The sequence below is a fragment of the Cyprinus carpio genome, chromosome A18 (genome assembly GCF_018340385.1).
Source record: "Cyprinus carpio isolate SPL01 chromosome A18, ASM1834038v1, whole genome shotgun sequence".
Lineage (NCBI taxonomy): Eukaryota > Metazoa > Chordata > Actinopteri > Cypriniformes > Cyprinidae > Cyprinus > Cyprinus carpio.
Window position 1 is genome coordinate 25,016,896 of NC_056589.1, and position 15,371 is coordinate 25,032,266.

The following is a 15,371-nucleotide window of genomic DNA, read 5'->3' on the forward strand; positions in this document are numbered from 1 at the left end:
ATCAACTAAAGGAATAATAAATGGACTTATTCAGAGGTTGTTGTTGTTGTAGATTTACATCACGGATGACGTTTTGATAACTGTGCTCGTGAAAGCCCCACTGTTGCTGTTTCTGCATCTAGTGCGACTTTCTATTGACCCTGTGATACAAGTAGAGTGCAATCGTTTATTTTAGAGAGTAAATATCTTCCATGAATGCTGATATGTACAGTAGATGTTCAATGAAAGCCAGTTGTTGTGTGTCTTTCTGTCAGTTTTTAAATGTGAGCCTGTTGTTTGCGGGTGTTCTCGCCATGCTGCTTTTCCAAGGGTCCTCAGTGCAGAGTAATAAGCAGTTTATTTTGTTTCGGTCTCTCTGTTGAAACAGATCCCATGCTGACAACAATAGCCTTTCAAATCCTATTGCTTACTTGCCTAATTTCTTCCACCGGGAGCGTGGAGAGGAGGAACCTCTCATTTTTCCCCTCCACCTCTCCGTCGAGGAGCGAGTGTTAGATCATTACGTGAGGGTGAGAAGAATGAGCACTCTGTGTGGAGCCCCGTGTGGTATTGATCTGGTTGAGCTCCGCTAAGGACGTGACTCTGAGCTGTTATTGGTCTGTTTGGAAAGGCAGCCGTGTCCTCTGGAGTTAAAGTGTGTGAATGAAGTGTGTTTGAAAGGTAGCGTATGTACAATGCATTCTGAATTGACTGCACCACATGAAGACTTCATTTTCTAGCGGCGGCGCTCGGCTCTGGCCATCTCGAGTCTGCAGGTGATGGCCTGTTACTTTGAAAAGTAGTAGTAGGAAGGGCTAGTGGCCACTTTTGCACTGATTTCCAAGTAAATGAGCTGAAAAATATCAAAAATAAAAATAATCTATCGTTCTATCGTTCTGTTGTTATATCTATCATTCTATCTATATATCATTCTATCATTCAATCATTTTATCATTGTTGTTTGTTTTTTAATTCTTTCTATTATTCTATCATTCTATCTATCATTCTGTATGTCGTTTTGTTGTTCTAAAGTATCTATCATTCTGTCTGTATCTGTGTTCTGTGTGGTGTTCTTTCTGTCATTCATTTTATCATCTACTGTAAATAATTTTATTCACCATTCTATCTACTGTTCGATCGTTCTATTTTTGTGTACTATAATTCTGTCTGTCAGTCGGTATTTTGATAGTTCTTTCATTCTGTCTATTTGTCTTATACTCAATCTATTTCAATTCTATTTCAATTTAACTTCTTTGTCTTGAAATTCAAATAGTATCTGTGCCAGGCGAAGGAAAAGTTGTGAGTTGGCTTCAATCTTTGGCTTTTTGTCACAGATAAGTCACATACTTAAAACATGAAAGGCAGATGAGCATCAGTCTTGTCGTATGTGCTTGGTTTTTGGCTCCGTTTTCCCCGAGATCAAAGCCACCGGTGCTCCATGCACCATTTGAGGCAGAAGTCCACTCCTAATTGCTTGGCCACTTACAAAATCAATTTGGGATTTAATTGAATCCATAAATGCCTTGGTGGCTGCTTGCACTGTACAGTCCCAAAGATTGTGCTATAGATTATTGGTCTTGCAAGTTAAAGGTATTTAGGCATGCTTTACTGTACAAGCAAGGCGAGTCTGTGTTTGTGTGGTTAAAGGAAATTGTTTGGGATACCTAACACCTGAGATAAGTTTCAAATGGAGGATACACGTGAATGGGGGAAGTTAGTCAGTATGGTTAAGTGAACAGTTATAGTGTTAATGTCTATTTTTTTTAGTAGTTAGATTTTTTTTTTCTGGGAGCTGTTAAGCTGGAGGCTCTGCCATGATTTAAAATGCTTGAAATCTGTTGGTTCAAATGAAAGTGGAAAAATGTGAAAACAAAATACAACAGTAGAAACACTTGCCAAGGCAATGCATTTTTAGAACACTGAATGTGCTGTACATAGAAAAAGGCAATAGCACTATATAGTAATCCAACAGTGAAAACTAAAATATCTAATGCAAAATATAAAGTTGCTTTTATTGAAGAAAAATAAACTCAAAAGCAAATTAAAAATTCTATCCCAAGTGAGTCGCAGTGCTTTGTTTATTTATAATTGTTTATTCACATAAATTACCATGATTTTTTCATGTTTGCGTTTGTGACTTCACAGGTATTTTCCTCGAATGTTTGCAATAATATATGGTGCATGATTAGATTCCAATGAAGGTGCCACAGAAAATGCAGAGTTTCCATTTTTCCTTCGGAAAGGAAAAGCTGATATGGTGCATTTTGTAAGCAATGACCTGGGTTCAGTAACGACATCTGTGGCATGCTGTCGATTACCAGGTACACTCATTTCAGCTTGAAACTAATGCTGTTTTTATAATAGTGCTTCTCAAGGGTCTATTAGGGAAAGATATTCTAGAAATATGATTGATATTTTTGTTAAGAACTAATCCATTGTGAAGGTGTCTAAAGCATGAAGGTCTAGATATGCACTTAATATGAGTTTGTTACATGTAAACAGAGAATTGTGGATAGCTACATTTACGTCTTTTTTTTTTTACTATCCTTACATATATTATAAGAACATATCTTGTGATTGTTTTTATCAACTAGTCTCATATTAACACACACAGTATAATGGCCATACTTTCAAAGCAGTTTGCATTTTTACAGACTTTCCTTCGTAAATGTAATATTGTACAGATAATTTTTGTATGCTTTTTCAAGCTGAGAGGCGAATTCAAGTTATTTTCAGTGTTAACCGGCAATATGCCACAGATGTTGTCAATAGAGCTTAACTTGTATTGAACAGAGAATGTTCCTTTAACCTTGAGATCAGAACATGTCGATTTACCATTTTCATACATCTGAGATCTACTGCCCTATTGTGGAAATTTCCAGAAAACCCAGCATGCGTATTTTGAGAATATGATTGACTGCTCATTGTCAAATAAATGCTTCATTCCCACCAGGATAACTTTGATCTTGTGACATTCTCTGACTGCAGAGATAAAAAAAAAAATAACTGTGAATTTTCTTGTAACATCTTCATTATATTTCTTGTCATTTTGTACCTGAGGTTCATTATTGAAGTGCAAAATATTAAATTATTCTGCCTAAATACATTTTACGGCCTTATTCTCCTGGACAAAAGAACTGGAGATGTGCAGATGCTGCAGTCTGACAGATGTTTAATTGAGTTGTACAATTGATGTAGTAGCAGTTAATAATCTGTCTTCACCTTGATACTCCGCCCTGATCTTTATCTGTAGCCGTGTTTTACGGGCCTTTTTTTCTATTACAGCTTTTACACCTTGTGTGTGTGTGTGTGTGTGTGTGTGTGTGTGTGTGTGTGAGAGAGAGAGAGAGAGTATGTCTATTACTCTTTCTGGCCTGAATGGCTGCAGTTTATGGAGGTTTTTTTTTTTTTTTTACTAATCTCATTATGGGCACATTTCACCTCAGAACCTTATCATGGATGTGGGACTCCAGCCAGAACCAACACACACACACACACACACACACACACACACACACACACACACACACACACACACACACACACACACACACACACACACACACACACACACTCACTCACACACACACTTATTTGGATCCACTGATATCTAAAGCGAAATAAATTTCTATTCTTCCAATTTAATAAAATACTTCTGATTATGTAATAGGATTTGCCAAGTTGATTATTAGATTTACTTTTATTTACACAAGCCTGCAATTAAAATGCCACCTGCTCTCTTTCTGTGTGTGAGTTTCACTGGAGATTTATAAAATGAGCAATTCCAGCCTTGGCTTCTGATTGATCAATACAATGCTCTAGTTGTGCTGAAATCCACAAGCCTGTGTCTCTGTTCATAAGAGTTCATGGTTGCTTGATCTCTATTGCTTGCTATCGGGGGTTCTCAGATTTGTTTTTGATGCCTCCCTGCAAAATGAGATGAAACTTTTGCAATAATCAGATTGCTAATCAGTACTGTCAAATGGCACTTAATGTGAAATGATGAAAGTTATTTACATTTATTCATTTATGTGTCTAAAAAGAAAAAGAAAAGAGGAAAATCAATAGGAATTTTACTTACAATATTATATTATATTATATTATATATAATTTGTCATTGAAAAAATCAATATTTTTGTCATATGTATTTTTACAGGTACAATTTACAGGTATTCATTTACGGATGTTTATTATTAATAATACAATATTTTATGATCAATATTTTACATAATCATTAAAAAACTATAATAATCAACTGTATTATCCTACAGTATCCGTGCAGTAGATCTGAATGTGAGGAGCTAAATGAGATTTGAGAAGGGATAGTCTTCACACTTTGAGCACCACTGGCATTTAAAGCTCTCTTTAAACACTCTCCCTGGTGTGTGTGTGTGTCCTCAGGTTGATGGGTCACTGGTGCTGTAAAAGCCAATAGCCTCTGTGGGTCTGTGATGTACTGCTTGCTTTCAAGGGGAAACCCTGAGCACTCTGCAAGCAGACAATCTGATTGGATGAGGAAATTGGCCGCAATAATAACCAGGGCTCTCATTAATATCAGTGCAGCATCCACAGGGATCTCTTATTCATCTCTCTCTCTTTCTTTTTCCCTCAGTCTGACTCCCACCTTTGTGAATAGCTGAATACATTGAGAACAGAAAAACACTGCGTAAGTAAACACTTGGTATTCTGTTTGGTTACAGGCAACTCTAGTGCCTCTGGTATATGGGGTCTTAGACTAAATATCTCACGCCACATGAAGGATGGTGCACAGTCTCACTATGACAGTTCTTGTGCTATTCTACAGCATTTTCTTCCTTACAATATAACATTAATAATATCGACTTTTTCTCGCTGAAGCACAGTTGATTGTTTAAAGATAGAAAACAGAAATTGAATCTGTGTTTGTATGAATATCCAGGCAGACAGTATGGGGTTATAAATCTCCCAACTTAGTTGAAGATGCAATGCAGTATAAAATGCATAATACTGGTAAAACACCTGTAAAATATAAATATGGAAAAATTCCTTCAAAGTTTTACAGATTTTTTAGAGTTCACAATCCAGTTTACGATTATTTTAATTTATTTAAATTATTGGTGTCAGTTGCTAAAGGCTACATATTGGTGTGTGTGTGTGTGTGTGTGTATGCACTGTTAAAAATTTTGGGGTCAGTAAGATTTTAAATTATTTTTTTTTAATGTTGCTGAAAAGCCTGATTTTTTTTGTGATTAAAAATACAGTTAAAACAATTCTATGGTGAAATATTATAACATTTTAAAATAAATGTTTTCTATTTTCATATCTTTTAAATTTTTATTTATTCCTGTGATGCAAAGCATCATTAGTCTTCATCTCCAGTCTTCAGTGTCACATGATCCTTCAGGAATCATTCTAATTTGCTGATTTTCTATTAATAACTTTTTGAAATATAAATCTTTTGTAACGTTACAAATATTTTTACTGTCACTTTTGATCAATTTAATGCATCATTGCTGTATAAAAGTATTAATTTCTTGGGGGAAAAACAATATTACTGATCCCCAGTGGTATTGTGTGTGTGTGTGTGTGTGTATGTATGATACTATGTATATATATATTATATATATATCTATATATATATAATATATACTGATCCCCAGTGGTACTGTGTGTGTGTGTGCGTGTGGGTGTGTGTGTGTATATATATATATATATATGCTCTTGAAGGACACGGGTTGACACAACAGCCAAAGAAGAGGAAGAGCAGGAAGCATGAAATGAACCTGTCTGAGCTGTTCTTAACTCAACACACACACACACACACACACACACACACACACACACACACACACACACACACACACACACACACACACACACACACTTGCCTCTCCATCAGACAGTGTTCTTTCTCCAGTGTCATTCTCTTTAGATGGGAGCATGCTGCTTTGCTCTAGCTTGCCATCAGACAGTGTTCTTTCTCCAGTGTCATTCTCTTTAGATGGGAGCATGCTGCTTTGCTCTAGCTTGCTTGCCTTTGAATGGGTAGTGCATGTACAGTTCTCTCTCCACCTTCAATACCACGACTTAGGTGCCCTTGAGCAAGGCATCGAACCCCCAACTGCTCCCCGGGCGCCGCAGCATAAAATGGCTGCCCACTGCTCCGGGTGTGTGTTCACAGTGTGTGTGTGTGTTCAATGCTCTGTGTGTGTGCACTTCGGATGGGTTAAATGCAGAGCACTAATTCTGAGTATGGGTCACCATACTTGGCTGAATGTCACGTCACTTTTCACTTTTCACTGTTCTTTGCTTTTGGACTTCTGATGGGTTGGATGCTTTTAAATATCATTTGGCCAGAAATTGCCACTGTTGTGCCTGACATTATTCACCTGCAAGGAGTTAGAACACATGTAAAGTGGTGATTAAATTCGACATGACACTATCTTGAATAAAACACTTTGAAATAAAGTCCAGCAGCAACTAGTTCTTCCTAAGAAATACTCGCTGTAGCAACCTGGTACTTTGTAAACGTGTCTTTGATTCTCGGGGGACTGGTAAAGAACCCTGACTCACGGAAATTGCATAAATTCAGCCAATCAGATTGTAACTTGTTTTAGGAATGCTGTCCCAGGCAGAGACAGCTTTTAACTGTAAATCAGCTCAGGTTTTACTGTGTCTTACTTTGGGAGGCCAGTGTAAAGTCTTTGAAATGATTTCCGCCATCTCCTTGTGGGGACATATTTATAAACATAATCAGGTTACATTTATTGTTTTTGTTCCTGTTTGATTTGCTAGAAAAGATTTGCTAGGCTTGTGGTTTGTGTGAGCTCAAAGTGTGTTGGAGAGCACAAATTTCATCCTCCTTTTGAGAGGCGGAAATGTCTAGAGAAGCAATATCCCCTCATAAACTGTGTAGAGCCTGAATTACATTGGCAGATACTGTTTCATAAGGTTGTGTGCTTCTGGAGACTATTCGTGGACAACACAAGCACAGAGCAATTTGAAAAGCCGTGGCTTCCTCATCTCAGCCGCAGAAGTTTCAGAGCGGGGTGGGGTGAGCTTTTCTCACTACCTGAGTGTGAACCCTAAAATAAAGTGATAATTCAGGATGACAGTCTGATTTCAATCAGCTTTCTTTAGAGAATAGCTGGCTCACAGCTCACCTGGAATTCATTAAGCTTATTGGCTCTTTGTTTGATCCGATAAGAGGCATCTCGTGCTTTCATGCTCTGTCAGTGGCACTGGCCCTGTACCTCACTCACTCTCAGAACCAGGCTTTATCTACAGTATCTGTGTTTGTGTTTTTCAGTCTTTCTAATAGAAGCAAGACTAATGAAGTGCAGTATCATGTCCAGATTATTGACTGGGGCCCATATTGGGCACAGCCTCATTCAAGAGTGGCATGAAGTATAAACAGACCATAACAAGGATGATGATGACATCACTGAATCATCAGTGAACTTACTTTAGCTGGAAAAATTACTCTTTGTATTTTCTTCTTGCATTATTGACAAGCTATTTTCATGTCTGACACTGTAAAGCTGCTTTGACACAATTAGTATTGTATAAAGCGTTTTATATTTCGGATTTTTATGGTTTTTATATTTCGGATTTTTGTTGTTGTATAAAAATTTAGTTGTTTTGAATTTTTATTATTTTTGTATTTTGTTGATTTATTGGGATTAAGTTAATTTTTTTCACTATCAATATAAACTAGATTTTAGGTATTAATTAAAAAAATTATGATTAAAGAAATAAAATAAAAAATATTTTTTTATCAGTAAGTACTTAATAAATATTAATTAGTTGTTCCACTATCAATATAAAATATATAAAATATTAATAATAAAAAAGTAAAAAATTAATTAATAATTAATAGTTAAATAAAATAAATATTTAGAGTAAATGCGTGAAGAAAATACCTGGTGATTAGTTAAATTAATAAATTATTTAATTAAATTCATTTTTAAGTACACTATATAAAAGCACAACTAATAACAAATTATCACAGACATGTTTGTCTTTTTATGAGCTATAGTGTATGATTCTAATTAACTGATGTTCTCATTGTCGCTTAATTAATTTCCGGTGTGTAGATAGGTTGTTGTGATATGTTCGTGTTGCCACATGGGACGCCGGAGGTGTGCTTCTGTTTTGTGCTCTTTGATATGTACTCAGTGTTCAGATTCTTTTTTTTCACACCGTTTAATCCTCAGTGTTCAATCTGTAAATATACAGAAGGGATAAAGGGATAAAGAAACACATCAAGATATTTGAATTTCCCCAGAAGATCTTTCAACACAGCCATAAAAAACCCATCATCTCAGCTTACATTGATAAGTACAGCATTTTGTTGTGTAAATGGATCCGCAAAGCAAGGCTTTACATGAAAGATGATAACATTTACATAAATAAAATGACACTTTTATTCGCTATCAAAGGAATCCAGCTGTTATAAATAAAACATTAATAATATTATTCACGCTATTTGGTATCAGCAACTCTACAGAGACCCCGAGGTCTGGATTATGGTGAAGAGGGATTTGTGAAGCTGAAGATCTGGATCTAGATCCACATCCGGGTCTGATCCAGATCAGTCCTCAAGGGGTTTTTAGGGGCAGATGTTTAGTCCTGGCATTGCTCAGGCTTTGGCCATGTTAAAAATGCGCATACATTGCTCAGTTTGTGGGCAAAACCTAGTGTACAGTGAGAACATGAATAATTCACTTTGTTTGACAGCTGGATTGAAAATAAGGGGAGCCATTGGAGACTGTATGTGAGAGCGATCCGCAGAGCATCTTGTGTTGTGTAGAAACCAAAGGAGGATCTTGGGTAGAGCTGCCTAGCAGGGGGACGCGATTTAAAACCCCATAACCTCACCAACAAAATCTTCTATTATTTCCTGTTTTGCATACAGAATTTGCTTTGGTAAAATCTAGCACAGAACAACATATTCGCACAGGTTTGGAAACGCAGGGGTCTGTGTTGTGAGTGTGTGAGGTTGTAAAGGCTGTGATGGCCGGTTTTAGTCTATAGATATCTCTATCTTCAGCAGGGTATGATGTAATGGAGATGAAATATGTTTTCTGGCACCACAAACTTTTAAGCATCATTTTAGCAGTCATAGCCACTTCGAACAGCACACTATCACAGTCTCCCTCACTTTCTGCTCTCGCTGTTATTTACCCTTCACCTTCATTTCTGTTCTGTCCTTGGAGACTTTTCAAACAAGTGGAGTATGTAACAGCTCTGGAATTAAACTTGTCGGCGATGTAGTTCCCTGAATATATTGCAAACTTTAACAGATGCGGCTGTTAGGGATGGACGCTGGTACACGAGTAGCGACAGCAACTTGATCACTGAAATATAGTGATAGTTGGACTTTTTTCATCTCACAAGCATTTCAGTTTTGCAGTAGTTTTGGCATTGGTTATGTTAGCATGTAGTTCATTGTGTATTGATTGGCAGCAGGACATGCACAATATATCAGTACCATTTTGGTTATTGGCTGCTTTTAGTTTAGTTTTAGTTTATATATACAGTATATATATACATTAATAATGTTTATTATTATTATTAATATACATACTGTGACATGTTCAGATTATTTTGATTGGTTCTCATGTGAGGCAAGACCTTAATAATAATAATAATAATAATAATAATAATAATAATAATAATAATAATAATACTGCTGCTAATATTAACAATAAACCCATATTGTTTAAATTTTTGGTTATTATATATATATATATTATAACAACCAGTTGTTGCAATTTTTCTAATTCCATTTTAAGTAAATATTTAAAGGAAATACCCAATAATTTAAATTAAATAAACTAGTAAGTAACATACAGTATGCTAAGTGTGTGTGTGTTAAATATATTTCTAGATATGTTTAATCTTATTTTTATATTTAGATTTATTTAATAATCAGCCGAAATTGTATACAGTATTTGATTATTATATTTGTTTATTTTTGCATTTTGATCACCTTTATCATTAATTAACCCTCACTTAAATCACTAAAGCACTAATATTAGTTAAAAACACTGTTAAATGTAAAGTTTAGCAAATCTCAAAATAAATATTACTTTTCATACTGTGCATTTTAATTTTTTTTTTTTTTTTTTTTTTGCCTTTGCAGTCACCATTAAAAATGTATGAATTCATGTAAATGTCTGGGTATGTAATACTAGTGATTTGTAACAACAAATATAATGAGGTATAAATGTACAATAAATAATAGTAGCCTAACATTTATGTAACGTTCATCAGACACTCCGTTGAGAGTGTTCTGTGGGTTGTGGGCAGCTGGCAGTGGTGTGATGTGAGAATCCACTGTGGTGACTGGGGTTCACCCACTGATGTGTCTCGTTCTCCATCTGGAAGAGGTGCGCATGCCCACAGATGCATCCAATGTGTGAGACAGTTTCATCTGCTCCCACAAGCCTGACTGATCACAGGCAGTTTGAGTCTTTCAGAGTATCAGTGGGAGCTTTTTGGTTTTGTTGCTGTTTTCTCAGAAAGTTGCTCCTTTTGAGGTGTCATTTACAGACAAAAGAAAAATACTGAAGCTGGATTCTGCTGATATTAGCATGACACATCAGGCTTGTTTTATTGTATGTGTGCAGACCTGTTAAATCTGCCGTTGAGCTGTTGTCAGTCACTGAGAAATGTCATATTGCAGATGTTATTTGTAGTCATTATTAATGAAGACTTTCTTTAATGAGATGGGGAAAAAAACAAGGAATAGAATCAAACTTAGCCTGCACGCAATATGTTACTAGACTTTCATAACATATATATGATTATGTATGTTTTTAAATGTGATATTTCATTATAAGTGCCGTCATTTACATATGAGCAGTGAAAGCTACATTATTCACGTTGCCGTTGGTTGACTCATGTTAGCAGAATCTCGAGACACTGCGTATAGTGTGTTAAATCATCTTGAATGCTCTCTCATTGCGTGTGTGCATGTGAAGATGTCTGATTTTCAGATTAAAGGATTAGTTTACCCAAAAATGAAAATTAGACTGTGTTTTACTCAAAACATCCCATGTGTATATGACTTTCTTCTTTCAGACGAATCCAGTCGGAGTTATATTAAAAATTGGCCTGGCTATTCCAAGCTCTATCATTGCAGTCAGCTGGTGTTGCGGTTGAACAGTCCAGAAGTCATCAAATAAAGCACGCGCATCCAAAATAAAATGTGCCTCACGTGGCTCTGGGTGTGAATAAAGGCCTCCTGTAGTCGTTTTTGCACCTTTTTTAAAATTGCACTAGCTTATAGAGGACTGTAAGTTCTTTAAAGTTGACTAGTTGTTCAAACAGAAGTGAATTTAAGCATTAGTGGCACACTATAAAACTTTCATCTGTTTTTACATCTACTGCCTGTCTGTCTGCTAATTTAACCTCCCACAGAGGCGACGCAGCATACAGCCCAGCTCTGTGTGTGTTCACACTGGAAAATGATAGTTTCAAAAACAATATGCCCATGAGTGTTAACGCAAGAAAGACTTAGACATGCAATTATGCTACAGAACAAGACAAATTCAAAGGAATGAGAAAGAGACTGAGGAAAAATGTGTCATGGGAACAGATGAGTTTGTGATGGATGGCATAATAAAGTGGAACAATGACATGGGGGTCAATCAAATTTTGGCCCACAGAGATAAAACACGAGGGCATGTGAGCAAATGAGAGCAGGAGTCAGTGACATCACAATGATGGACGGGAGCGGGAGGGAGGGGATCCCTGTGGTCAATCCATAACTGCTTTACTCTGTGCTGATTACATGTCGGGCTTTTGTCAGGTTTGCCTGCATTTGGTTACATGCTGAGGGGGGAATTCACTAAGAATGCATGACGAAGAGCAGGCTGATAGTGCCATGTATTTGCATGCATTAACTTGCATTTGCATACAGTATATGTACAGTTATAGTACTCTTTCAGTGCATTTTGCACTAGATTGCATGGATTCATTCTTTTTTAAATGAATTGTATTACATTATGCAAGCCTCAAATATGCATGAAAAACTGACTTGAACACAGGTCCATTATCATTAACGGTTTGTGTGTTATATTGTATTTGGTGCATTTATTGGTCCTTGTGTTTCGTGATGTAATGTGGCAGCACTGCTTTAGTGATGCTGCTTAGTATTCAGTCAACCTGATAAAATGTTGATTTACGCATACAGATACACACATGCACACACACTGTCAGCGTGAGATGACACTCACCGATGTGTGAACACATCAAACTTGGTCAGATAGTGTTGGTAGCTGATGCTTTGCTGTGGACTGTGAAGGCAATATTTGCTTGAAATCAATAAAGCAGTTCAGCAGCCTCTCTTTCACTCGTCCGCTTATGTTTTTACACTGAAACTCTGCCAATTATCATGTATCAGATTTATTAGATCATTAGAATTCTCTGTGTATCTCATATCATCGTTTTGAATGATTGTGAGTTAATGCCCACAGGTTTGCCTTTCCTGCTCAAATTCACTCTCTTGTGATTTTACACTATAATTCTGGCAATTATCAAACATGCAAACCCTGAATGGGTTTATTTTGCGAAAATGATTGGCTGGAAGTGCACTATCCTCTTATACAAATTACATTGATGTTTACTGAATCAAAGATGATGAAACATTAAATATTGTTTGGAATTTATTTTATGTGAGAAGAAAGACAGTGTGAAGCAATACAGGCAATATGAAATTAGCACAGCTAGGAAATCAGTTGCCTGGGTCAGTGTTCAATTATATAGCGTAGTGTCATTATACAAAATAATAACACAATGCCACAAAACTAACCAAGCAGAATCAAATATTGCACAGAGCCCCGCAGTAAGAGATCATTAGAGTTATATATGTATATCTGTTGTGAATGTTTTGCGTTATTTAATTATGGTGTTGTAATTTGTTTTATTGTTCATTCAGAAATGTGTTTACCCAGCATTATAGTCCACAGATTCTTTACCTTCTTTTTGCTTTTATATTTTATAATTTCTTTAATAATTTTAAGTCTTACTAAAATAAAATAAAAAGGCAAAATAAATTACTGACCACAAATCTTTATATAGTTATTATTGGGGTAAGAACAAAGAAAAGAAAGAAATTACAATTGTGAAGGAAAGAAATTAATACTTTTAGTCAGTAAGGAAATACTGAACAAAAGTGACAGTAAAGACATTTATAATGTTATAAAGAAACATCATGGTTTGTCACAAAAAATTAAGCAGCTCAAGTTTTCAACATAACTTTTCAATAAGAAATGTTTCAAATCCACATATTAGAATGATTTCTGAAGGATCGTGTGACACTGAAGACTGGAATGGTTCTGAAAATACAGCTTTGCATCACAGGATTAAATTTAAAATTATATTTAAATAGAATATAATAAAATATTCGAATTTTAATTTATTAATAATTTTTCATAATATTACTGTTATGACTGCATTTTTGATCAAATAAATTCAAGCTTGGTGAACTTGCCGATGTTTGGTATATAAACAATGCAGGAGTATATTTTGTGATAACTTATAACTTATATGGCCATTTATCAATTAAATAAACAAATAAATGGACAAAATTGTTTAGATTTTAATTGTATTATATGAGAAGAAAGATTTTAGGGATGTGAAGACATAAAACTAGTGCAGCTAGATAGAATATTCATTACTTGGGCCAGAGGTCATTTATAGAAACAAAATATTGATTTAATAGATAAATAGAAATATTTGACTCCAGAAAAGAAACAAGAGAGCTGTTGCAATAATAAATAGCCAATATCAGATCATTAGAATTGTTTTGTGAGCTAATCTGATTATTATGCATTATTTAATGCTGATGTTGTAGTCTGTCTTATTGTTTATTGATAAATGTACATTATTGCCTACAGGTTTAATGATTGAAATGCTTAATCACAGCACACATCTAACCCCTCTCTCTCTCTGTCTCTCTCTCTCTCTAATCCTCTCTTGCATCTCCCCTCCCCTCTCTCTCTCTCTCTCTTTCTCTCTCTGCGCTGGTGCGTGTGCCGGCAGCTCCCCGTGAGTGTGTGTGTGTGTGTGGATGCGTGAGGGAGGCACTATGCAGTCAGAGCTCCACACACACAGAGCATGCTTGTGAGTGCGGGCTCGGGCAAACATGAGCCTTCCCAGCCCAGAGATCGTCCACAGCAGCAGCCTGAACTCCCGTCTAAGCCCCCCTCTGCCCTCCCCCTCTCCTCTATACCTCTTTCGCTGCCTCTCTCTCTCCCTCTCCTCATCTACTCTCGCCCTGCGCAGCCTCTTCCCCGCCACCTCTCCAGCACCAGCCGGGGGGACATCTCCCACTCTCCGCACGCCGACGTTTGCCGAGCGCCGGTTGGCCCCATGGAGGAACCCCAGGGTAACACACTGGTGGTCCGCATAGGCATCCCTGACCTGCAGCAAACGGTGAGTTCTGTCAGTGCTCCAAACTCTCTCTTTCTCTGTCTTTTATTGCCTGTTCTCGTCTCTTTCAAGCATGCACTTGATTGTTCTCTTTCTTTTTGTACCTTTTTATCTTCTTTGCTCTTTTTGCTCTTGAACGCAACGTGTCTTCATTAGTGTAACTGCGGCGGACTTTGAAACTGGCCACTTGGAGAGAGACGGAAAATTAAAGGTAGATACAGTGATGGGTGGGTTATCGGAGCTTTACTGTAATTCACAGGGACTTTTTCCCGCCTGTCGCCAGGCTGTCAGACTTGTCAGTTGGGTTGCAGTGTATTGTACTGCGTCCCCAGGGCCCTCTGGAGCGACATATGGTGCTGATGGATATGAGAGCGCCGTGTTGAAGTGCAGTTACTCACCTGTTCCTTTTGGACAGATACAGGTGTTACGGTTGCAGGTGGAATATTGAATTAAAAAAAAAAAAGTCAGTATTGCACACACACTGAAGCCAGGATCTGGAGGTGTGCTTGAACTTTGATTGCATATAAGCATGGCTTTCATTTCTTTTTCTAACCTGAGGTTAGTTTGGATGTGTTGAGGTTGTTTAAACATGATTTGCAGCAACTGGAAGTCATTTGATTTTGGTGAGATTTGGCGATTTTGATGCATGACTGGACGAGATGAGCGTCGGTTTTCAATTTGTTCTCTGTAGAACCGGGCGACAGCTATCCATTAGAATTCCCAATACAATTATGTATGATACACTAGCTTTCAAAAGTTTGGTGTTGGTAAGATTTTTTTATGTTTATGAACAAAGTCTCCTATGGTCACCAAGGCTTCATTTATTGAATCAAAAAATGCAGTAAAATTATGAAAAAAATTTAAATTTAAAATAACAGTTTTCTGTTTGAATGTATTTTAAAAATGTAATTTATTCCTGTGATGCAAAGCTGAATTTTCAGCAGCCATTACTTCAGTCTTAAGTGTCACAT

General features: G+C 36.6%; 1 protein-coding gene across 1 annotated transcript in view; it reads left to right on the forward strand.

The window, feature by feature from the left end:
• The window catches only part of LOC109108892 (SH3 and multiple ankyrin repeat domains protein 3-like), a 225,644-nt gene that overhangs the window by 32,153 nt on the left and 178,120 nt on the right, over positions 1 to 15,371 (forward strand). Inside the window, 2 exon segments of the mRNA XM_042775608.1 lie at positions 4,592 to 4,645; positions 14,011 to 14,403. Coding sequence (XP_042631542.1) covers positions 14,086 to 14,403 — 318 coding nt within the window. The 5' untranslated portion in view covers positions 4,592 to 4,645; positions 14,011 to 14,085.